Genomic DNA, 25,665 nt, shown 5'->3' with positions numbered 1-25,665 from the left:
AAGTTTTATTGTTGAGCACAAGTCTCTGAATTAATATGTAAAGATGTATTATTGGATGCGCACTCATACAGACTAAAGGAAAGCTGCTAGTATTCAAAGCACTTCTTTGAGGGTCGGTTCCAGACCATTTTTTTTATTTTATAGCCTCTCTGTGTGTGTGTCTCTGTGTTACATAATATAAAGAGGAGCCACAGTGACATCAGTGCTGCCTCTTAACGAGCAGCGCTGAAATACAATCTCCACTTTCCTAACAAGCTATAAATCCAATCTATGTGTGTGTAGGCAGCTGCTGTGAGTGACTTGTGTGTTTTCAAAGCAGAGTTGGGGAGAAACTGAAGGAAAGGAAGACAGAGGCAGCAGCAGATGGGAAGGAAGAGAAAGGAAAAACATTTGCTCATTCATTTTCCAAACCCGCCTCATCCCATTCAGGGTCGCAGGGGGGCCTGGAGCCTATCCAGGCAGCCATTTGAGGAGAGGCAGGGTACGCCCTGGACCTTAGTGTTAGTGAGGCGACCGGGCTACACACCACACAACACCGCCGTGCAGCCTTATACAAAGTGCCAGAGATACAAAGAAACGCTTCACAATAAGGGACACATGGATTAGTTATTAAGTGCAGCAGCCAATAGTTTTCTATTTCCTGGACTCACACAGCCACACAGACACAAAATCAACACTTAAATCGATTTTACTTTCCTTTTAAAGGAAACACACAAGTCCAAAATGTCTGGCCAATTCTACATTGGAGCTTGGCGGCTTTCTGCATGTAAACAGGGAGAGACTAATTACAAATTTACCGCAGCTGTGTTAATTTGTTTCTCATGGCACTGCTCCCTAAGCCAGCCTACAGCTGAGCAAAAACCATACCCCACCACAGCGAAAGACATTTTATACCCTCACAGAGGTATCCATCTGCATCACTCTCAGCCTCCACAGATGGCCAAATTTCTATGCAAACAGATGACAGATGTGCAGTCCTCCAAAAAGCTATTGTAGCTTCAGTTATCTTTAGTTACCTTGAGCTAGTTTAAAGAAGTCCCGACAATCGATTTCACAACAAAGATGACGAAGCGCCAAAAACAATGAATAGCAAAGAGGAGATGGTGAAAAACAATGACAACAGCTGCACTGGACAATCACTAATATCTTTAACTTATTTTGACTCCATCAGAAAGCCGGTCTTTATCCATGTTTTCTTCTTCTGTGTTTTCCACAACAGAGCAGATCTTGAGGAACAACAATACTGATAACACAACTAACTGTTCCAAGTATCTATGAGCCTGCCCACAAGTGGCAGCTTGTGTTGTCTTGACCTCACATGTTTGTGAGGTACCAAGTGAGAGCACACAGCGATTCACGTTTCGCCCTGTACATGAAGCACATAGCTGGCCTGCAACTGCAACACTACCCATCCAAGGGTTCAAAGTTGTCCTTTTGTGCATCTAAAGTCAGATTTTCATTTATCTATTTTAGTTGCAATTCCTGGTATTTAAGGAGGCTGCCAAACTATCGCCCTGTCATGAGATATTGTGCGTATCACATACGCTTCTTGTGCCACCTAAAAATCTACACTGGTCTCGACCTGACTCCTGTAACCTTAAGTCTTATCTCTCTTCTGAACAAGTCAAACTACTGGCCGAATGTGCTTTGGCTCAGTTCACTCACCTCGATTCTCTTTCTGTGTTTTCCCACCAAACATGCTCTCCTCCTCTCCTTTGTTCACACTAGTGTGTGAGAGCGTTTGTAGTCGCATGTGTGTTTTTGAATAAGCGTTCAGAGTTAATAGATTTAGTTGTGTGCCTTTTACACAGTTGAGAAACAGAAGGACACATGTAGATTATATCATTCTCCTCCTCCCTCTACGGCGCACTGTTGAGACTGATGTGTTTACATTACAATAGATGACAACCGCATACATGATGGTCGGGGTCAAGACGCAGCACATGTTGATCACATCCATGTAGGATGAATAAATGCTCCCTTTCTACATTAGAGTTCCTTTGTGCAAAGGATATATAGTTCTTTCTTTAAAGTTCTTATATGGTTTTAATGATAAGAGCATGTTCAGTGAGGATACTGTTTCTTGGGTAATAACCCCATCTCATTATTTTAGTCACTGAGCAAGTGCATTTACTGTTATATATAAAAGCAGTGATCACCAAAGCGGATTCACAGGAAATAATTAGGTTTCGATTCCAGACACTGGCGCAGTGAGTCTCTCTGTTGGTGAAATAACACCTCACAGAATGCTTTGATGTCAAATAACAATGTTACAACATCAGTAAGTGTGAGAACTTTATAAACCTGTCCAATTTTACAATGTAACTTGTGAGTATCGAGCACGATGCTTTACTCATATGTAGCTTTTGATGCAATGACTATGTAACCATATGCAGTACATTAAGTTTGCCTGGATTAGTATACCTGCAAACCTGCACAGGTGTTTTCACTTTTCCTGGCTGATTAATCCTGTGCTCAGGGTGCAGCTGGGCCAAACTATGAAAGGTTTAGGAGAGGCTGGACCTCGTGCACCAATAAGAATGATAAGGTGGTAATTTGTTCTGCCACACCAGTGAAGCTGAGCTAAGAGAAATACAAAGATATCAATCAAACGCAGTCTACACATAGACACTCAGTCCACAGGGAGGAGGTGTAATTGAACAAAAATAAGTGAAAGCACATGTGTAGCTATGCTACTGAAGTGCAGGGCTTTCAAATGTCAGTTTATTGGAGAAAAAAAAAAGTGAAAGTAAGAGAAACAATAAGATTTATTTTCTCAGTAAGAAAGACCAAACTAAGCTATTTCCCCCACACCTCTTTGAGCCTACTGCTTAACACTCAGTTCTAAGTATGATTTGTACGCCTTCTGTCTATTTATATGGATATAAGTCCATTTACAGTATCCTGATTACCTGACAGGATTGACATTTTTTTATGTTTCACTTCATTCTTTGAATTTTTTAATTGAGGGATGTGAACAGCAACAAGAAAGCTTGGACTGGTTTCTCAAAAATATTTCAGTCTCACATTTGCTCTAAGATGCATCTAATGCAGTTGGGCAGCTTGATGCAAATAAAAACAGAGTGACTGATTCTCAGGTAATTCAACCAGTCGAACTTGGCATATCTTGGGAGTTGAACCAACTCTGGCGGCCATTATTAACACCAGTAGTGTCTAAAGTAAGAATTAACGGTATAAATTCTGTGGCAGCAAGAACTGCTGACCAAGTGCTCCAGTACTCGAATAATACTTTGAAAATTTGATTGAACACTACTTTATTAATCCCAAAATGAGAAGTTATTCATCATCACAAGAGTCAAAACAGCAATTAGTTATTTGTCATTATTCACTGTTTAATAAGAACAACAAAAAGTGGTGGGTGTTATCTCTGAAGCAGCCTCTGACTAAACACGCCATTGTCTGTTCCATCACTGTCTTGTGTAGAGGATGTGCGGTGTTGCCCAACATGTTTTTTGCACAGAGTCAGCCTTTTTTTAAAGTTAATCAGCTTCTTTGAGTCACTGGTTCTGATGCTGCTGCCCCAGCAGATAGCTGCAAAGCGGATTTCGCTCTCCACCACAGACATACAGAAGGTATGCAGCATCCTGCCGCAGCCATTGAAGGACAAAAGCTTCCTCAAGAAACAGTCTGCTCTGTCCCTTCTTGTGGACAACCTCAGTGTTGCATTTCCTATCAGGTCTGCTGTCCAGGTGAACACACAAGTATGTGCTGTCCTGAACTACCTCTATGGAAATATTGTTTGTCTAGTTCCTGATCTTCCTAAAAATCCAAAATATCTCCGTTGTTTTGTTAACATTCAAGATCAGTTGATTGTTTCCACACTATGCCACAATGTGGTTGATCCGCTCCTCGTACTCAGCTTCTTGTCCATCACCAGTACACCTCATCACGAATCACGAACAAATTGTTTATAAGGCAACAATTACAGAAACAACGAGTGACACCTGCTGTGTTTTTCACAGTGACAGTCAGTGATACTGTCTTCTCTCTAACTTTGGGGTTTGGTTTGTGCATATAAAAAAACCCAGGTTAGTTTTTCAGACCTTTATCAGTGCAGGCATGGGAGGAAAAACACAGTGTGACTTGTAACATTAACGACTGCGTCAGTCAATTAAGCGTTATAAGAGTCTGTATGTGCTGAAACCTGAAACTGGATCACCTACATGAAATGTAGCCATCACAAAAGTCATTAATTGCACCCTTGCTTTTCAGACGTTGCAAAATGTCTACAGTGAAAAAGTTTTATTGACTAGTCCGTTTTAAGGAGTTCAGTGAGCAAAGTAGTTGTCGAATGCCATGTGAAACGTCCACATGATGACAACTAAGATCAGATTTCAAGAAAGACTGAATCATGTTATAGTATGTGGGATGAAGGGAGGTCGAAGCAGCTGTAAACATTTATGCAATCCAGTTTAATTTAGTGTCAGGATTATGGAGAGTTTCATCATATTGGACTTATAAAATGTATAACACAGTCTCTTTTAACACGAAAACACTGACAAGTCAGACTTCTGGGAAACAGGGATTAGTAACTGATCTTGAACGCTGGGAGAAAGCAGCCTCCCTCTGTGGCCTCTTAAACCAGATGTAACCAGCTGGCACACACATACGCACTCACACACAAACACGCACACACGCAATGTCCACCAGGCTTGTGGCCAAAACTTTTGTCCTTTTTCTCAGCTGTGTAAGTTGACACATAATGGAGCTAGAGAGAGGCCCAGTTTCAACTGTGCAGAGTCCGGAGACACTGCTTAAATGCACCTTTGTGGTAGATGGCAACAGTTCCTTGATCTGTAACAGTTGGACGTTTCTAGCTTTTCAGGGCTGCTAGTTTGATTAAACATTTCCATCTTAATCCTCACATCAGGCAAGTTAACTTTGCTCATAAACATGTATTTTGTGTTTGTTGCAGGACGAGCATGTCTGTTTGTTTGACCCAGATCACACAGTGGGGGCGAGAAAGGGTGTGTGATGTTGAAGGGGAGCCGAGTTCATCCGCCAGACTATAAGTTATGGAAGACTGATCCTGAAAGCCGAGGGAGTATTTATGTTTCTGGAGAATGTGCTGAGTCATGAATATTTACCTACATACCTACTTTGATCGCTTCATAAATACAACAAGCTGTGTTGAATCAATTCAATCTTTTGTTTTGTACAAACTTTAAGTTAACAAATACAAACAGAACCAGATCCAGAGGTCTGTGCTGGACTTTGTTTTATATTTTGAAACAGATAATTTACCAGTGGGCAAAAAAAAAACATTTGTGTACAAATGGCTTGTTAAAATTTTTTGGTTCCTTTAAATTCAGAGGCACTGTGAGGCTGTGCTGTTTGTGCATGTGTGAATGGATGGATTTCCCAACAATCTGTTTCTGCATATGCACTTATACTCTTGGATTAATTGGACGGTGTCTGGTTATCTTTTGGTTATCGTCTCATATGTCTGTAGAAAGCTTAGTTTAAAGCTCATCATTCAAAGAAGGAGATAACAGCCAAACTGTCTCATGCAGAACTGAGTAAATACGTGGTTTTCCATTCATCCAAAACATAGTAGTGTAAAGTGAAGGAGCAGATAATGTGACATGGTAACATAGGACATTGTTATAGAGTAAAGGCAATGTTAAGATAATGTGATGCAAAACTAAAGGAGAAGTCAACCCATAAGAACCCAATAACTAGATGAATAAGGCCACTGAAATGTTTTGTTCTCGTGAAGATAGCAGATGCGATATTTTCAGTTTAGTGCAAAATCAGATTTAATAACCTTTCATGTTTTATCCAAAGATGTTAAACTACAAAAGAAGTGGTTTTATGTTTATACAATGACATGGGTGCATCAGCTTAACAAGGACATAGTTTTTTCTGCATCTAATCTGCAACCGATATGTATGTATGAATATGAAATGAGGCCAAACCCTTCTTAAGGGAAAAGCCCACAAGTGTCATGAGTCTGGCAGTTCATATCATTATTCTATTGCTGTTTGGGCTTTACAATATGAGGGACACAGATTGAGTTGTAGGTGTAGGAGACTTCTCCATTCACCAAATTAGAAAGAAAATAAGTGCATTACCCCAAAACAACATTAAGGCAATAAGAATTTTTTTTTTTTGTCTTTTCTTTTTTTCTTTTTAAAGTGAAATGGAAAAATTACAATATCAAGAAATACAGATGATTGTTCAGGGGATCAATAGGTATTGGAATAATAGATTTTTTTTTACAATTGACTCAAATCTTTTGTTTTTAACCCTGGTTCCAAACATGTTTTTGTTAATATTTCAACCACGTTATTTATTTTTGTTTTTAACACAACAAGTTTCCTGGTTAGGACCTCAGCTGGGTCTTTCTGTGTGGAGTTTGCATGTTCTCCCATGTGTGAATGTGTTCTCTCTGCAACCTTCCACAGATCAAATGCATGTTTGGTTAATTAGGTTTTTTAATTGACCATAACTGGATAAAGCAGCTATAGAAAATTGCGGGATGGACTAAAATGAGTGGAATGGGGCCCAGAAAGTGTAGTAGTTTAATAACACTTTTTTGTGAAACTGCTATGCTAGTGTAGCTATGAAACATTCTGTTATGAGACAGAGTTGGAAGGAAAGGAAAATTAGCTTTACAATCAGCTTTTCTAAAGCTCCTCGGGTTGAAAAGTTCAGTGTTGGCGATTCTCTGTTTTTAAGCCTAGAAGACCATTCTCATCATCACCTCCCCTCTCTTTGCTTTGTTCGTTCATTAACAGTCAGGCACAGAAGAGATAAGATAAAATAAACTGAAAAGAAAGCATGTGTTTTCTGATGAATAATTAAGACCAGGGCTATCAGAGCAGCAGTCATGAGACAACAGTTCATATGATCGAACTGCACCACATATAGACCACGGAGTGGCTGCTGCAGTTCTCAGATGCTTTTTGATCGAGTCACAAGATGAAACAGCTGAAGGCAGAATCAGAATCCCTCCAATCACAAGATCCTTCAGCAGTCATTTCTCTCGCTAAGTGAGAAAAGTTTTATTTAATCCCAAGTGAATGTTTAGAGTTGTTCCAGTTTTAGTGTAGCAGTTTGGAGAGTATTTTAATTTGGACACGGAACGCATGTTTGTGGCAGAAAGAATAATATGTTTAAATTTCTCCCTTTCTCTGCTCTGCCCTTGACGGCTAAATGAAATGTCTTTCACGGATAGACCATAGACATGCTCACACTATGATGAAACTTCCCAGATGAAAATTACTCTCAGAAATTATACTTACTGTCCTCAGATCAGCTGAAACACTCAGTGTATTTAAGTCCAGGTTGAAGACACACCTATTTTCAGCTGCGTTTGAATAAAGCTCAAAACTTAATCACATTTTAACTACTGATTTTATCTGATTTTATCTATTGTTCTTATTTCTTTCTTTTTTGTTTAAAATTTAAATCATGCTTTTTATTTCTACTGTTTTAATGTCTCTGTAAAGCACTTTGAATCGCCTTGTAGTTGAATTGTGCTATACAAATAAACTTGCCTTGCCTTGTCTTTGTGTGGATGTTCATCTACATCTCGATTCTAGAAAAACCTCTAGATTAGGTCATGTTAGGCTGTAGGGTTAAATACAATATATCTTATATAAGCCATCATGTACATTAGTATGTAATAATGTATGTGCATATATGGAAAGCATTGTTAAGTCATTATTTTTTCCAGCGATCACTATCATCAAACCACCATTTATGTCTTTTATATGATATTCTATTTTGAGTAATGAAATTTTCTGGAGAATTTTATCCTGATCGGGCATACTGCTTCATTCAAACACATCTTAAAAAGCCTGAGAGTTTTCAAGAAAAACAGTTTGGGAAGTTAAACCTTCAAGTGTAATTGTAAATCACTGAATTTGCCTTTATGTGTAGCATACTTTTTTAGATAAATGTGTGGCTTGAAAATGATGATGCAATGTTTATATAATGTACACATTTTGCATCAAGTCTGGATGGGTTAAGACGCTGGAGCCTCCTAAATGTTTGTGTGTGTCTGTTTTTAAAGCACCACATGACCACAGTCTACTCTGTATTTTTGACCTGCTCAATGACCATCTAAAAAAAAAAGTTACTGGAAAATTAGACAAAATTAAACCCCCGACAGGATCAAGTGTCTGATCAAATAGAAATGTATAAATATTTATCAATTCAGTTTCGTGCTACAGAAATCCTTATTCTTTAATCAAGAAGTGCTTGCAACCCTTTGATACGTATCACTTGGTCTTAAACAGAGTGAAGTTTATCATTAAGAGTTTGAATTAAATAAGCAAAGAAAACAAACGGGACGAGAGAGATAAACCAGAACATGAACCTGGCTCAATGTGACAAAACAGATTAAAGTAGATTATTTTTTTTAATCTAGCTACAATATGATTTAATTACATACAGAATCATCTTATAAACTGGTAAAACTATAAAATGGAACATTTTTATAGAAACATAAATTGTTGTTGAAGGCTTTATGAAGGTAGCAGGCAGACAAAGTTAACTGTCCAAACATCTAGGTGGAGTACAGGTTCAATACCTACGAAATTTTTTAATTTAAATGTGTTTTTTATGAATTTGATGTAACATGCAGAAGAATAAACATTATAATACATTGAGAAATATCAGTGACAACAACATATGTACATAGAAAAACATATAGAACGAAAAGAAGAAAGAAGCAACTATCCTTGGAAAACTGTGAGGAGGAGACATAAAAGTCTACCAATTTTTGGGGGGTTATTTCGAACAAAAAGAAAAGATTTGAGGAGCGAGTCTATTTCCAGCTTAAAGATACAGAAGGATGGTCGTACCTTTTTGCCATTTTTGTTTGTGGAGAAAACATTTAGATTGTAAAGTAAAAATGTTCACTACATTTTCCAAGTTATTAGCAGGGTTCTCATAATAAAACAGAAAATCTTTTAAATTTAGGGAGCACAACAAATCAAAAAGGTGACGATTTATGTCACTGAGAAAATGTTTTGGTCTTCTCACATTCAAATTAGAGGTGTAACAGCGTTTCATCCTTGCTGTCACAAAAGGAACAAGCAGAGCTTATGTCTGTATCTTTGGCGACATTGACATTGTCTGGATATATCTTATGGATAATTGTGAAGTACTTTTTTTAACTTTATTTGTGATACAATATTTATTTGGTAAAAGCCGAGCTTTTTGCCTGGTTATGTCGTCAATCAAAGATTTGAATCAAAGATATTTCCCTTTAGGTGTATTTGAAAGATCTGGCAAATATGCTTATTGTCACACTATTTGTCTAATACATCAACCCCATTCAGAAGTGCTTTATGTGTTATATTGTCCATAACAAGAGAAAGATGACTTTTGACAAGTTAAATCAATAGGGATAGTCAGTGAGTTAATTTTTCTTAAATGGGACTAGGATGTCTTGATGTGACAGAATTTGTTCATATGTTAGCACAGCGTCAGATCCATCCAATCAAAGAAATAACATTGTAAATGCCATCTAGAAAAAAGAGGGATTTGTTTTTAACTAAATTTAAATTTAGTAGGAGGAATAGTTACTTTTTAGAATAAAAGAAGGACCACCAATTTGGTTTAAAAATATAATTGTGAATAAAAGACCATCTCCTAATCCAGCTGACTCTAAATGAATAATTAAACTGCTGTCTGTCAGTCTATTAAATTCTTGACGATGTTTTACGGGAATATAACTTCTAAAACTGTCATCACACTTATGTAAGGGTAATTTTCTCACTTTGAAACTTACTGGAAAATTGCTCAACCAAAGTTAAAGCACAAGACAGTTGCTCTGTGTCTTGCAAAAAACAAAATGGTGAATTAGGAAGGGAGAAACTGAGCATCCCTGTCTAATTCCACGTGTTATCTCATATCTCTTAGTTGTATTTTGGTTTATTATTAAAGAGCTATTTATGCCGTCACCAAAACCAGATAAAACCGTTCAATAGTGTCAAAGCCCTTACAGAAGTCTAGAAAAAGGCGAGGGGCATGTGACTGTACTGCATCAGCAGAGTCTAGCAGATCAAGCACCAGTCTTACATTGTTTGGTCATAAAACCAGATTGTGTTTCTGATATATCACCAAGGCCAGTTTTGACTCTATTTGCATGAACTAAGGCCAATATTTTATAGTCAATCATTAATAATGAGATTTGACTCCAGTTGTCAATACATTGTGCAGAAGTATTGAGATAAGTGAAATAATTCCTTGTTGCATAGTACGAGTCATTTCCTTTCGCTTCCCACATTCATTATACACGCAAAGCAGAGGACCCTCAATATATACCCAAAATGAACATAGAATTCTACTGAAAGCCCGTCAATACCGAAAGCCTTTCCTTTTTTCAGAGAGTGGAGGGCTTTCCTTATTTCAGCAACTGTTGTACCCTTTGATGCACAACATATGCACACCCCCTCAAATGCACAACATGGGTCAAAAATGACCCGCATTCATTTCCAAGGTAATTTCATGCTGGCTGAGTTTCTCTTTGTTCTATCTTTTGAAATCAATTTAATTTATGATTGAATATTCCAAGTATTTGTTAAATATCTTGTTTTTGATCACCACTGATCATTATTTTCATTTTTACTTTCATACTTTATAAGTAAAAGTAGTTTTTATATTATTACATCGAATTTACACACATGGGTCAAAAATGACCCATTCATCCAAGTTTGACATAAAATAAAGTAACTTAATACTATTTTATTCTTTTCAAGTAGTTACTTTAGTAGTGAGTGGGGCCAAACAATTATTTAGTATTTGCAACATGTTTGTAATTTTTTCACACGTACATACTGTCAGGTTTTTGGGGTGGCAAAGCAGGTGGACCCGAATGCAGACACTGCAGGCTGAGGGACTTTGAACAAAGCATCTTTAATATAACCAAAAAGGGTTATAGGCAAGATCCAAAAACAGAAAATGGAAGAACAAGGCAAATAGGGAAAACATGACTATGACTTTGACTATGACAACTACAATACAAATACAACTACCAGACAAAGACCAGAACGGCAAGACTTACTTTGGAAGACTAATGACGCAACAACAAAATAAATAACTTAAATACAAAGGAGAAGAAGAACAGGTGAAGAGAGGGAGGAGAAGCTCAGGTGAGGGGAGTGAGCAGAACATGGATTGGTGGGGAAAACACTAGCAGGCAGGGATGAACAAACAATACAACAAGACAGAGGTGTGAGCAATCATAAAAACGAGCAGGAAAGAGACAAAGACAGGAAGTAAATTTGGAACAGAACACAAGAGGACAACCACTACAAAAATAAAACAGGAACTGAATAACAGAACCAAGACAGGAAATAACACATGATAACAGATAACACATAACACATAACCCTACCCTAACCCTAACTAAAATAGAATATGTCAACAGCTAGCTAATAATAATTATTTGTAACTTTCTGACAATGTACTCACTCTCAAGGTAACCTAAACCTAATCATCATATAATGTAATGTAATGTTATCTTTCACTACTGTCATCAAGAAATCTCTAAAGTAATAATTGAAAAACAAAATTTAGTGTACTTAGATGTCTGATGGGAGCTGTGCTGAGCTGTGAAATGGTAAATGCATGTGGGTCCTGTCTGACCCATGTGTGTAAACTAGATGTAGAAATACCAAAGCTGTGCTTCTTCATAAAGTAAGAGAGGAAAATAAAAATAAAGATTTGTGCTGAACAAAAACAAGATATTTACTGCATACTTGGAATAGAAAATGATTAATGATTAATTTATTTCAGAGATATATCATAGAAACCCTCAGCCATACATGAAGTAACATAGAAAATGAATGCGGGTCATTTTTGACCCATGTTGCGCATTAGAGGGGTAGTGATACAAAAAGGGTTTTTATTCAAAAAGTAAGAAAGGAAAAAATAAAATAAGGATGCATGATGATTAAAAACAAGTTAATTGAGGAATACCTTGAATATTGAATGATAAAGTTAATTTACTGCAAAGATATGGAAAATTTAAACACGGCCGGGTCACTTTTGACCCATGTTGCGCATCAAAGGGTTAAAATCACAAACTAATTTGTAAGCATCGTGGATAATCGGGATATATTTTCTTCTTTTTTCCAAGAACGTACAGCAACTACTGGGATCAAACTGGAAAGAGTGCAGATCTTTATAAAAACAAGCTAAAACTAAAAGAAGTCAGGCCTTTCTTTGGCCATTTCTCTTCTAAACAAAAAAGCTCAAGTTCTTCTTGCCCTCTTCTAGCCATTTGGCCTTTCATCTTATGAAAGCGCCTAATCCAAATACAACAGACAGCTCATTTATTGTTTTAAGCAACTTTGTCACTAACTGATTTTTAGTGGTTTTGATCATTTTTACATCTTTTGATGGCAATATATCTTGTTTCGTACTTAAAGAACTCCTGTTTTTGTTTACATCCCTCGCTTGGGTCATAGAAAACAATTAATTTATTAGATCGTTGATACTATTGTTAAAGTTTTCATCTTTTGTTAAGTTATCACTTATGTTCCAATAGCTTCATCAAAACATACAAGCTGGAGGCTTATAAACACATCAAAGGCACAACTTTAAAACGTAGTTCTGCACCCATGCTTAAAAGACAAATAGAATAAACTCATGATGGGTGAAGAGTAACGAAATATGTTAAATATCTAATGATAAAGTAAAGACTCTCTTCAAACATTGCAGTTTCTTTTCGAGAATAAAGTGCTCGACAATGAAAATAGATACAAAATGAGAATTTGTTAGTTAAGGGTAAATAGAGAGGGAAAGGTGAAAATGAAGCGGAGAAAGCATAAAAGATCGAGATAGTGCAGAAATGTAGGATGACGCAAGAGCAGCACTCACTATGTCTGCTGGTCAAACAGCTGCTTGTTTCCCAGTCTCTCTTATCTCTCACCAACGTGTATATGTGTGTTTGTTCACTGCACATGTGGATGTCCTGATACAGTGGGTGTATCAGCTCAAGTGTGCAAATGTGTGCAGAGATGTGTTTGCCAATGATCATCCATGTTTGTGTTTCGGGTTTTGGAATGTGCTGCCCCCATGAACTCAGATACTCAGCTGATTTAAAGGTAGAATATGTAACATTCAAGTCACATAAAATCAACTCCATGAATGCTGTATATTTTCTTGAACTGTTTTGGAATGGTTTTCTCAACTTTCTTCATTGTAACAATGTGTCTCCTATCACTGGCTTCATATGTCCGTTATTCCTCCTAATACAGGCGTCATCAGAACCTTTTTATTCAGGGGAACATGCCCCAGTATTGACGAGCTGTGACATTACCCGAGTATGAAAATAATGTTACACATAATGAAAATCAATGGCCGTAATTAATTAGATTATGTGGGTGGATTTAATGAGAGGAGGAGGAAGAGAGCTGAATGAACTGTCAGGACAAAGTGAGAGAGAAGGAGAGACAGATGAAAGACGGGGTGTGACCATATGCAGTGTCACAGAACATCCTATTATTTTTTCCACATTCAGATGATCACTTTTATACCGAAATGGGTTTTTTATATTCTTAATTTATGTGAAAATGAATGTTCATATACCAGTTGTTTCAGTTTCAGCAGCTACTATATGGCTTGAACATCTGGAAAGGCATAATGAATGTTGAAAGCTATATGCAGGTTTTAGAGGGATGTGTTCCCATCCAGACAATTTCTTTTTCAGGGAAGACCATGATTGTTTCAGCAAAACTGCATCTATTACAACAGCATGGCTTTGTAGTAGTGCTGAACTAGCCTGCCTGCAGTCCAGAGCTTTCACCAACTGAAAACATCTGGAACATCATGAAACACAAAAGACAACAAAGATGACTGTTGAGGATACAAAATCTTATATCAGACCAAAATGGGATATTATTTCTAAAAAAAAAAAGGTCCAGCAACTGGCCTTCTCAGTTATAAGAAGAGGTGATCTTATACAGTGATAAACATGGAACCTGTTTCAGCTTTTTAAGGCGTGTTACTGCCATCAAATTCAGTATGTTGCGAATTGTTTTTATGCTTGGCGTCCATTTCTGTCAGAAACACGTGTGTTGATAACATCTATTATCTTAAGATGGTTTGGAGAGGTACACATTATATACGTTTAGTGAGAGTGGTTGAACATGTGCACAGGAAGAGAGTGAATGAGACCAGACAAAGTTATCAGAAAAGGAAGAATAAAGGAAAGATCAGAGGACAGAGAGGAAGGAAGAAGGGAGGAGGTGGAGTAAAGAGGACACAGGAACTGGAAGTAGGTGGAGAAACATGAAAAAGGGGGTGCAAGAAAGTTGAAAAGGCCAAGAGGAAGAGAGAAAGGCATTCTGGGAGTTTTTCTGCAGCTATCAGTTTATCCAGCATGCTTAGCCTGACAATACACACACATACACACAGGATGTGTCTGACGCTGACATGCTGATGCATCCTGTCAGCAGCAGAACAGCTGACTGTGACATCTCCCTCTTTCCACTGTGTAAGTGTGTGTGTGTCAGCAAAAGGGCTCATGCTGATAATAGGGTGGTCTTAGGATGTAGATAAATGTCTATTTTCTTTTTTAATCTTAGCTCTTAAACATCTGTAAAAGTCCTCAGTGTGGGACCGTTTATGGGACTAAGTTATTTGCGGTTGAAGAATGAATCTGAGTGAAGTCTCTGAGCCACTTTGAGGCAACGGAAGAATCTGCGAACACAACACTGACATATCAAAACCTCATGATATCAACCTGTTAGCCACGTCAGTTTACACAACCAGCATACACGACATCATTACATTAGAGTAGATTGTGTGTCAAACATTCACATGTAACACATTTGCCCCCGAGGTCTATACAATAGTGTGTACTTGGGGAAGCTTAGAAATTTGGAAATAGAAATATAGAAGAGTTCTTTCTTGGATGGAAAGACCTGCAACAGACATGGGAGGGAAGGTCATGTTGGACTGCAGTGAGATTGTGTTAGGGTCCTTATTCATGAATTTGTGGTGAAAATCATTGGACGAGCTCAGCTCTGAAATCCACCGTCATGGACACACGTCGTCTCTTCATCGGAACTGCAGAACTTTCCACACAAATAAAAATGTGTAATTCTGTTTAGGAAAAGTGAACAGGAACACCTCTTGTGAACCTTTCATGCACTTTCCCAGCTTCTTTGCATGCTTTGAAAACTGTCTCACATGTAGAAGTTACAACACGTGCAACTACTCCAGAGTATAACAGTCACAGGGAGGCAGATTGAGGGTGTTTCTGAAAAAGACTTTATGATAACTTATTTCTGGTCAAAGCCCATATTTTGACTGTACAACTGTGACCACTGGAATGCGTGCCTTTGTGTGCTTCTGCCTTCTTCTGGGCAATGTGAGGGCAACGGGGCCGATGCAGTTTTAGGAGCGACAGCAGCAAACCGAAAAAGACGGCAAGTCTTGATGAATGCCTTCAGTGTCTAAACTACAACCTGCTATTGTGGTCTAGCTTTCTATATGGGACCTGTGGACGACATACCAGAACATACACACACTCAGTTACATGACCAACTGTAAGGCTAGTTGGACTCCTGTGGTTCTCCCCCAGCAGCCATCAGTCAGGTTTAAGAGACTAGAGGCAGAAACAACCCCCATAACACAGTCTGACACACACGCTCAGCTCCAGAATTGTAACCTTTAACCTTTTTTTTTTTTATAAAGTTCCTGCTTTGAAAAATCAGCTCGCAAAAGCTTTGGACAATAATAACATTGTTTGAGAAACATAAAATCATGAGCAGGAAATCCTTGGTACTGAAACTCTCATTCAGGCCTCACAGCTGTAATTTCACGTAGTTACTTTGTTGTAGAATGGACAGTAATAGCAGCGACAACAGAGCAGATAAGGTATTCATAGCACACCCAAGGACAAAACAGTCACATTCACGGTAATACAAACTAGTGTGTGTTTTGGCATGTATTTCTGTCTCTTGAGCACGAGTATGAACACCCAGACTAACAAACGTTGCACGCAATCCCCGAATCCGCACCGACGCTGCAGAAGCTACTAAAAACAAACAAACATCCTGCCCGTTAAAAGACTGGAAGATGATAAGTGTCTTCTGGTGTGTGCGTGTAAGTACTGGGAGGCATTTTTAGATTCCAAGGACAGTGCATGTTTCCTGTCTTGCTTTCTATTGTTCCTGCAGTGACCCTCAGGAGGCAGCAAAACCACCAGCACAGCCAATATGGGGGGGGGTCTCAGCAGAACAGAGACGCCCTGAGGCTGCAGAGAACTAAAGTCATCTCTCACCATAGACAATAACAGTCTGGTAAACACTTCATGCCTTCCATAGAAAGCCTGTGATCGTGTGTTATAAAGGAGAAACAGTCTGAAGGTTTCAGTTCATTCAAAGACAACCCAATCTGATGAAACTGACTTTTCACCCTTCATGTGAGTTTAATCTGGTGTTACACACGAGAGGTAACCGATTGTTCTTGCCGCCATCTGGGGGACAGTCTGAGGGCAGCAGGCAACACAAGGTGGTAAAGTCTTTGTAACCAACAAGAATAGTATTAAAAATCATTATCATTTTCTGGGAGCTCCATGAACACTTCTGCTAAATGAATAAATGACTGACAGGTGCAAAACATTTGAAGATGTTTTGTGAATTATTTCCTGATTAAAGCTTACCACAACCAAATAAAAATGCTGTCACTTTTGGCTTTTCAATGAGTGCTTAAAACAAATAACTGCACAAGTATAAATTTGTAAGAGAGTCCGGAGTTAAAAGTGTTCACAGAGCTTAGCTGTTGCACCCGACTGATTGACAGGAAACGCGGCTTCAACCAGAGAGCCGTCAGTGGAAAGCATGGAAATAATAATAAAACTCCCTTCGGCAGATAATTGTTGATTGGAAAAAGATGTTTTATCTCAGTCAGCTGTGTCTAAAAAAATTAGAGCAAGCACAAACAAAATGGAAGCCTACAGGTAAACCATATCGCTTAAATATAGAAAATGAGCAGACAAGGGTGTCAATGTTTCTGACCCAGTTGTAAGAAATCAGCTGAAAGAAATGGGATTTACACAGACCAAACAAACAAGAGCGAAAGAGAAGACTAAAGAGGCAGACATGGACTGTGGGTGACTCGATGAAGGTGAAACATCTCCAATCTGAAATTTTGCCCTTTAAAATATAATAAAAATAGCTGTTATATGAAGTAGTCTTGTGTCATATCATCCTCCAAGAGTGGCAATTTCATTATCTTTTTGCCAGGATTTGTATGAAATCTCATACTGAAATAGTGATCGAGCCAAAATGGAAAATAAACAGACACAGGAGCACGAAATCTGATTATTTAAAAAAAAAAAAAAAAAAAAAAAAAAGGAGAAAAAAAATGTATTTGTATGTACTTACATACTGGTGTAAAGAGTCTGCACCCAAATGTCACATCGATTCACAATTACAAAGAAAAAGCTTTTTTCTTTAGTTACAAGTGTTGGGAAAAAACAACAACAAAAAAAAAAAAACTATGTACAGAAAAAAAAGGTCATGTTTACAAGAAAGTACACTAGAAACTTACAGTCACAATGATTTGAATGAAGCATCTGCAAAAAAAAAAGAAAAAAAAAAAAAAAAGAATCTAAACAGTTACACTGTCTCGGTGCGCTCAACTTCAACTTGTTTTCCCACTCAGAAAAATAACCTCGTGCAACTTCAGCTCAGTGTCAAGGCGGTTTCAGAATGTGCTCACAAAAAAAGTATCCCTTAAAAATAAAAAAAACAAACAAAAAAAAACTGCCAGATGAGTGAATAATCAAAAATGGAAAAATGAAACAGTTGAGTGGAAATACTTAAAACACGTCCTAAAGATCATCTTAAAAAGAAAAAAAAAAGGAGGGTATTACAGTGGGACAAACGAGGACTGTGGCAGCTGTAGGAAGGTCCTGGAGACTCGCTTCTCTCTGGGTGGACGCAGAAGACTCGCCTCCGTTTCTTACAAAAGGAAAGTGTATCAACTCCACAGACCCTGGCATTTTTTCGCGCATGGAAACTTACAGATACTGATCAAGAAAAGACAAACCAGAAAAGAAAATAGGCCAGATAATGGTATTCAATTTTTATGTGACCAGCAAGACTGAAACAAAAACAAAGAATGTCCTCACATGAAGGGGGGGGTTTTCAGATGGAAAAATATACGTAGAAACGGTGAGAGCAACTGGAACGATCCCCCAAATCCATCAGTTACTCTCCTGGTGATGGATGTGGTCAAAAAGACTCACGCAAACTGCTCCTGAACAAACTATGGTTCGTATACCGACATCAGAAAGGAGCCTGAAACACAGCACCAACAGATTCGGAGCAAAACTAGATGAGATGACCCACTCCCACAGCATCGTGAAGCTTCAACTATCTTTACACAGTAACATAATGTCCGCTCATTCATTTAGTTAACCTACAGTTACATTTACACAATGCCAATGTTGGAGTAACGCTTATGCAATTTTGTAGTTTTATAGTAACATGTACGATTTATACTGCAAAGCCCCACGGGCAGGGCACCTCGCACTAGAACTGAACTTCAGTCAGACGCAGGTGACTCCGTGAACCGTCTTCAAGCTTTCCTCACAACAAAACCGAAGCTGCCAAAGGGAAAGTGACGCAATAGCAGAGTGCAGTATGTGACTGCAGGGATGATGAGGAGTCTCTAGAATAAACAATCTGTGTGGACTGGTTCCTTCTGCAGACAAATGAATGGAAACTGCAGGGCTATGGAGCCAGGCAGCGAGTCTGCCTCTTTCTGAATGTAAGAACTAAAAGTGTGTCCAGCTTCTTTCCAACCGGACCAATCGAAAGAAACATCTGTGGGGCGTCTGTGAAAATCCACCAACAACAGAGCACAAAAACTATACAGATGATCCTAGTTCAGCCGACCTTTGAGCATACATACAGTCTTTGTGGCGTCTGCGTCAGGGTGAAATTTTGTTTGCGAGGTAAGAATTTCATTTTGAACAGAATGTGTCTCTGGTGTATCTGGGGTTGCGTGGGACCAGCTGCTCCCTCTGGGATCGTTTCTCTCCTCTTTTAGTCACTTTTTGCCTTTTTGCTGTCAACTTTTCCGTTCTCCTCTGGCTCAGTCCCTTCTGCCTCCTCCTGAAGCTTCCTCTTCTTTCTGTCGTCTGGCTGAGAGGGGTGTGGCCGGAGGGTAACGATGATGCAGGTCATGTTATCACATCCCGTCCCGTCTCCAGACGTGTCGGGGGCCAAACAGTGGTCCAGGAGCTGTTTGGAGGACACACAGAGTTTGAAGGAAAAGATGGAGACCATAAACACTGTCAAAGTCCGGCTACAAGGCAGACGGACCGGCTTAAAATGGCACTTACCTCTTCCACAATGGATGAGAGGGGTCTGGCTTTGCCATTCTGGTCCGGTTTGATCCTCTCACTGATGAAGTCCACCACCTCCTGACTGCTCAACACGTTCCTGTAAACACACATAGAAACAATTAAGAGTTGATAGCTTTATATCATTTTATTTATAGATGATAAAGTGAGGTTTCTCAGGTCTAAACTACTGTGAAAACTGAACCATGAAACTTCCTGGGATGAACTCACCAGATGCCATCGCAGGCAATGACCATGAAATCATGATCCTCGTTCAGAGTCAGAACTTTGACATCGGGCATGGCGGAAATCATCTGCTCATCTGGTGGCAGGGCTTTGTTCCTCTTATAGAAGTGGTCGCCTAAGGGCAGGAGTTTACTTTAAATGCTGAGAGAAATGTGCAAATGCATCTTTTATAACCGATTGCTGTATTCCACTTTAATGCAGAGATTCAAATTCTTAAAACAATAATAATAAATATAAAAAAAAGTCACCAACCGACGGCCCTGGAGAGGTTCAGTCCACCGTTGACTCGTCCATCCATGGTCACTTTCCCTCCAGCATTTTTTATGCGAGCCAGCTCCAGCTCGTCCTCTGGCTTGTGGTCATAAGACATGTCGACAGCTTTGCCTACAGCGGCACAGAAACAACGATCTTACATTTTCAATCAATCATTCAAGTATAACTCTCTCTGACCACAGCGGCTCCAGTGCTCGGACGGGGCTTCTGCTACGGACAGTTCTAAGTTGGTTCTTTAAAGAACCGCATAAGAACCGGTTTGATTCTCCATCTATGGAGCCACTGCAGAGTCCTGTCATTACCCCTTTACAAATACCTCTTCTCATATTTGTTTGAATCTCCTTCTAGTGTATTCTGAATTCCTGTAAAGGACCAAAGTGCAGGGAGACTTTATCTACACATCTGTCTTCATATCACCAGTCCGGTTTATAAACGCTCTTTGCAGATGCAAAGCTGGGTTTAAAAAAAAATAAAATTAAAAAAAAAAAAGGAAGAAAGGACCTGCAAATGAGATTTATACATGCCATTTCTATCAGGGACTATAAATGCCAGGTGTTTGATGTCAAAACCTCAAACAATATTAATAAAAAATAAAATTTGCATCTATAACTTGAGTTTAAAATGGCATTTTGGAAGGCAGTTCTATGCAGCACTTTGGGCAATATCAAAACATCAAACAGCAGGAAAATGAGTGAAACACTGAGCTTATGTAACCATGTCAAAACCCAGGTTTTCCTTTTATTTCTTTTTTAAATTGTGCTCTCTTTATTTAGGTGGACAAGGGGTCACGTTGCCTTTGTCATTTTAAACATGGATGTCACAACATGTCGTTTGGTCTGGCAGCTCTCCAGAACACCGTCCCCAGGCTCCAACATTAACTGCTCTTTGCTCTGGTAAAGCAAACAGTTGGTTTTTTTGGCCTGGAACGGGTGTCAAAAAAAAAAAAAAAAAAGTAAAAAAAGAAAAAGAGAAAGACCTGTTTCTAAGTTTGGCTCTGAAATCGCACTGAACGAACCCTCTTAGACTGACTGTTGTGAAGATAACAAGGGAAGCATTAAAGAAAAACAACCTCCGTCTTTCTGCTGTTGTAGGTGTTACTGTGCTGCCTACTAAAGAGATGCTAAAACTATACAACCTCACCTGTTGCACTGGGGACATCTTATGTCCGTTTCATCCATCCCATTAATTACAGGGAAAAACAAACAAAAAAAAAAACACAAACCTTTACATTGGCAAAAGTGATAGTAATCAATATATGGCCTTTCTAAAAAAATTTATGGACATTTCAGATTTGTAACAAATATTTTACAAAAGTAGCACCAAAAACTAAAAATTAAAACAATTTGCATAACGTACCACGTTCAGAGACCACGCAGCGAGAGTCTCCAGCATTGGCCACGATCAGCTGCTTTCCCCGGATCAGACCCACGACAGCTGTGGTGCCGCTGTCCGAACCAGGCTGTGAGCACACAAACATGGCAGATGCTACACAGTTAAAACCAATGGCTTACGATGACTTAATGCTCACGTTTTATTGTGTTATTACACAGAGCAGGTTGAACTTAGTGACTGAAACGAGGCTTCACATTCACCACAAAAAGAACTTAAAATACTGTCAAGCTCTACTTGCCAAAGCAAAGACCAAGGACTATGTTTCTATATATTCTTTAATGAACTTCACCATCAAGGCACAAGACAATCGTGTTCAGCTTTCATTTTAAAATCCAACCAGCCCACTTCCCTGAAATCAGCCACAACAGCTGTATTTTGCCCTAAAATTTGTAGCAGCTGTACAGGCCATTTCAGACACCCACTTTGTACAAACCTCTTCTTTGCCGTCCATTCCAGGTAGACACATTTCCTCCTCATCTTCATCCTCAGAGTCCTCCTCTCCCTCCTCTGTGTCCTCTTCTTCCAGCTCACTGCTGTCACCCTCTTCCTCTTCACTGCCACCCTGATTGAAGAGAAGATAAAAGTTAAGAAGAATGCTTCACAAAGTCATTCAGTGTGCACTTTCACAGCCCAGCACCAGGGTTTATTCTGGGCTCCTGTTCTCACCTCTTCCTCGCTGCCCTCTTCCTCTTCCTCACCCTCCTCAGACTCTTCACTGTCATCAAAAAACCTGGACTTGGAATCTCCTGCAGCCTTTGAAGAAGCAGAGGAGCAGGAAGGTCCTGCATCTCCTTCTGCTTTACCAGCTTTTCCCTCTCCATTGGAACTTCCCGAATCGCCACTGTCAGCTAGAACAAATGAAGGGATAATAAAGAGGTGTTAGGCTAGTCGCTGCCACATAGTTTTGATGAAGAAACTGCTCATTTAATACCACACAGTAAAATGTAGAGACCAGTTTGGAAGCCTTTTAGTCTCTAATCTATACCTGCACCACTCCTTTCACCTCCTGCTGTTCTCCGGCAGGCTCGCAGCTTAGACCCACACGACGCTCCTTCGCCCTCCTTCACCTTCCCGTTGCTCTCCTCCTCCTCAACTTCTCCATTTATCCCCCCTTTGTTCGGTCCCTTGCCACTTTCTCCTTTGTCTCCTGCAGTCTCTGCGTTAGGGCTGGACGCCTTCTTTGCTGCAGCGCTGGAAAAAAGGTAAAGAAAAATATAGCGATGCTGGATCTAGAAGACAGTTCAGATAACGTCACTGCCACACCTTTGTTAATCCTTGTAATGCAAAGAGAAAGTAAAGCTTTGTTTGAGTACCTGATGGCGGCGGCGTGTTTAACAGCATTGCGGTTCTGGCCGTAGCGTACCAGCAGCTCCTCTATGGTCATGGTGGCCTCCTCGTGGAGCAGAGCTGCCTCCTCTGTGTCCACTGAGAGGACAAAAGCATCCTAGATTAATTTCAATTCACTAACAGTGTACACACACTCATTCTTACTTCAGCGCATCTTTGATGTATTTTCACAGTTTTGGAAATTAGTTTTTTCCATTAGGACTGGGATATCAGCTATGTGGGATGCTACAGCACCTCTTCAGGTCATTTAACGTCTGCACTAAGATGTTGCATATCCACTATAAGTCTGTGGTGGAGTGCAGTTTGCTTTGTAGCCATTTGTTGGGGCATCAGAGCCAGTAACTCAAAGAAACTGAACAAACTGATAAAGGAGGCTGGCTCTGTGCTGAGGAATGCTCTCGAGTTCTTGGGGCTGATTGTGGAAAGAAGAATGCTGCAAAAAGCTGCTAAACAGAGTGGACAATGCTGCACGCTTTCTACATGACATAGTGATCAAACAATGAAGAGCGTCCAGTCTGAGGCTTCATCAGCTCCACTGCAACAAAGAACGGTGCCCAAAGCAATAGCTTGATGCAATCTGAATCCATACTAGACATTACACAACAAATGTTATTGTCCAGAGTGCACTCACAGTCGTCTTCCTCTGCCACCTTTTCGGCGGGTTGCTCCTCAATGGGCCGTCCAGCAATCTGAACCAGCTCTTTGATGACCTCCTCTGTGGTCAATCTGCTGTCGATGGCCAAGAAAGCATCCTCCAGTGCCTGGAAACAACATGTTAACATGTCAGTATGGTGAAACTCTGAGAAAGGGTTGTTGCAATTATTGCAATACGTCCAACTTATTTCCACGAACTCTACTCAATCCAACTCCTTCAATATGAACGTGTAATGTGTGGCTTCCATAGCTTCTCACCTTTTGGAGTTTACCATCTTTGTACGCCTTTTGCTCTTTGATGATGTCAGGAAGGTACTTTGAACAGTACAGAGCAACCTCCTCACCTAAATGGGAATTACACGCCATATAAATTCTCAAGATAGTTGTGTGTACACATAATTCTCAGAGCTGCGTGTAAAGCAAACGAACAGAGAACACCATGGAAACATCATAATAATGGTCCTGTTGTGAGCTGCACAGTGCTCCATTACAACCTGCAGTATGCCATAAATAACTGTAGCTGAGCTTTACCTCCATGTCCATCATACACAGAGAACATTGCGGTGTCCTCATCAAACTCTGGGATACAGTTGTGAGCATCCTGTGACACAGAAATGAAAGCAATCAAAATCCCTCCCTTAATAAAAAAAAAAAAAAGTAACAAGTGTGTGACAAAAAAAAGTGAGTTGCACATTATATTCACTTACTGCCACGTTTTAGAAGGAAATGCACAATTTTACTATCATTGACATAAACAATGAATACAAATCTTATTCATCATCATGTAGAGATGGTGTATTATAGCAGGTGGGCTGCCTAAATAATGAGATGGGCCAGATGTTCTTAGCAGAAACAACTTCACGAAAGGAGAAACAAACCTGTTCACATCTGGTATTAACATGTGTCTTCAATGATCTGACTGAAGAGGACAGCTTTAACCAGGCATGAATGCACACACTTTCCTCCCCAAAAGTTTGTTATTATATCCAAATTCCAGCATTAGCCATACATAGTGTTTACAAAAGTGTATCAAGGGTCACAATTAAGGACCGTCTACTCTGTGTGCTTCATCAGCTTTAAAATGACCCCTGCAGGCGTTATTATTAATGACTGGATGAAGCCCAGAAATAATCAGTTTATTATAATGCCCCAAACATTTCTGGTTTGTTTGGAGCACATAAATCAATATACATTTTGTACCATTTACATTTCCTATCCTGATTTAATCAGAAGGAGCACCGGATGAGCAATGCTGCCTCTCGTCTGATAAAAACAAAGCATTTGGTCTTGGCAAATGGGCATGAAATCTATTCCAATACCAAGACAGTGAGAGATTCAATCACAAGTGATCACTCATGACAGTATGTAGCAAGGTGTGAAGTGGTACACTCAAGAGTCGTCCCCGCATGTCTACATCGATCAAACTGCAGGTCAATACCAGATATAAGAACCGTCCATCTGAAACAGACATTAACTGCATAGTCTTGGCTATGTGGGTGGAGCCAAGCACACAGATCAGTGGTTTCACCCATCACTGCAAGAAAAACTACTTTTGGAGTAACTCGTTGTAAACGGGAGCGTAACCCACGTTACAGAGACAAGCGCGAAGGGAAAAATGCCTCTCGTCACCTAACCCCGCCATTAACTACTCTATAAAAAAAAAAAAACATGTATCTGTGTCACACGGTTGTCCAGGCACTAATTTTCCGCCTCACCTCCATGGACACCCGCCAGCCTTGCATGGCAGAGAACCCGTAGCTCATGTTGCTGTTGCCGCCATCGGAAGAGGTCTTCGTCGTGTTAGGCTGCGACAGATATGCCCCCATGGTTGTCGGTTCCTATGGCTTTACACTTGGAGAGAACACACAGCACATTTTAGCTTCAAGTAACGACACTAAATGCATTTGTCACATTTCAACTGTTGTACCAGCTACGCTTGTTACATTGCTAGCTAGCTAACGTTAGCAACACCACAACAAAAAAAGTAGACGCATCAGCTAGCTAACATCACCGTGCTAACAGGGGCGAACCCGGCTAAACTTCCAGCAGTAACCTCTGGCCCCGCCACACACACACAACTGCGCATTTGTACAAAGCCCAAACCCTCAACATCGACGGTGTACTTACCTTTTGTGGCAGAGCAGGATTAGCTTATAAAAGGTCCTGAAGAGAGATTCACATAAGAATGATTGCACGTGTAGACGCAAAAGCCGCTCTCTTCTCCTCCCTCTCCTTCTTCTTTTAATTTGTCTTCTTCTGCGGATACTTTTAGTTCTTCTTCGTTAGTGCCCATTGATAGTTGGCTGAACTACTTTAGAGAACAGTTGTCGCCACCAACTGGACTGGCACGCGAACAAATCAACTTTGGCAACTCAAGCTGGACTAGAAACCGAGTATTGTTAAAAGAA

General features: G+C 39.6%; 1 protein-coding gene across 1 annotated transcript; it reads right to left on the bottom strand.

The window, feature by feature from the left end:
• Positions 1 to 16,867: 16,867 nt before the first annotated feature.
• On the bottom strand, positions 16,868 to 25,536 carry ppm1g (protein phosphatase, Mg2+/Mn2+ dependent, 1G). The gene is made up of 14 exons (XM_075462641.1): positions 25,385 to 25,536; positions 24,973 to 25,108; positions 23,789 to 23,858; positions 23,516 to 23,601; positions 23,235 to 23,364; positions 22,570 to 22,681; positions 22,242 to 22,447; positions 21,923 to 22,104; positions 21,690 to 21,818; positions 21,221 to 21,323; positions 19,844 to 19,975; positions 19,577 to 19,706; positions 19,346 to 19,445; positions 16,868 to 19,244 (listed from the first exon to the last, which is right to left on the bottom strand). The coding sequence occupies exons 2-14, from the start codon at positions 25,081 to 25,083 to the stop codon at positions 19,047 to 19,049; spliced, it is 1,689 nt and encodes a 562-aa protein (XP_075318756.1). The 5' UTR covers positions 25,084 to 25,108; positions 25,385 to 25,536; the 3' UTR covers positions 16,868 to 19,046.
• Between the last annotated feature and the right edge of the window lie 129 nt (positions 25,537 to 25,665).

This window comes from Odontesthes bonariensis, chromosome 1 (genome assembly GCF_027942865.1).
Source record: "Odontesthes bonariensis isolate fOdoBon6 chromosome 1, fOdoBon6.hap1, whole genome shotgun sequence".
NCBI lineage: Eukaryota > Metazoa > Chordata > Actinopteri > Atheriniformes > Atherinopsidae > Odontesthes > Odontesthes bonariensis.
Note: the sequence above shows the minus strand (reverse complement) of the source record. Positions and strands in the feature narration are given on the sequence as shown.

Coding starts and splice junctions, on each gene's coding strand:
- ppm1g (XM_075462641.1), bottom strand. CDS start 25,083: ATGGGGGCATATCTGTCGCAGCCTAACACGACGAAGACCTCTTCCGAT. Junction 23,859..24,972: donor GCTGGCGGGTGTCCATGGAG/GTGAGGCGGAAA, acceptor TCTGTGTCACAG/GATGCTCACAACTGTATCCC. Junction 19,245..19,345: donor TCTCATCCATTGTGGAAGAG/GTAAGTGCCATT, acceptor TCCTCCAAACAG/CTCCTGGACCACTGTTTGGC.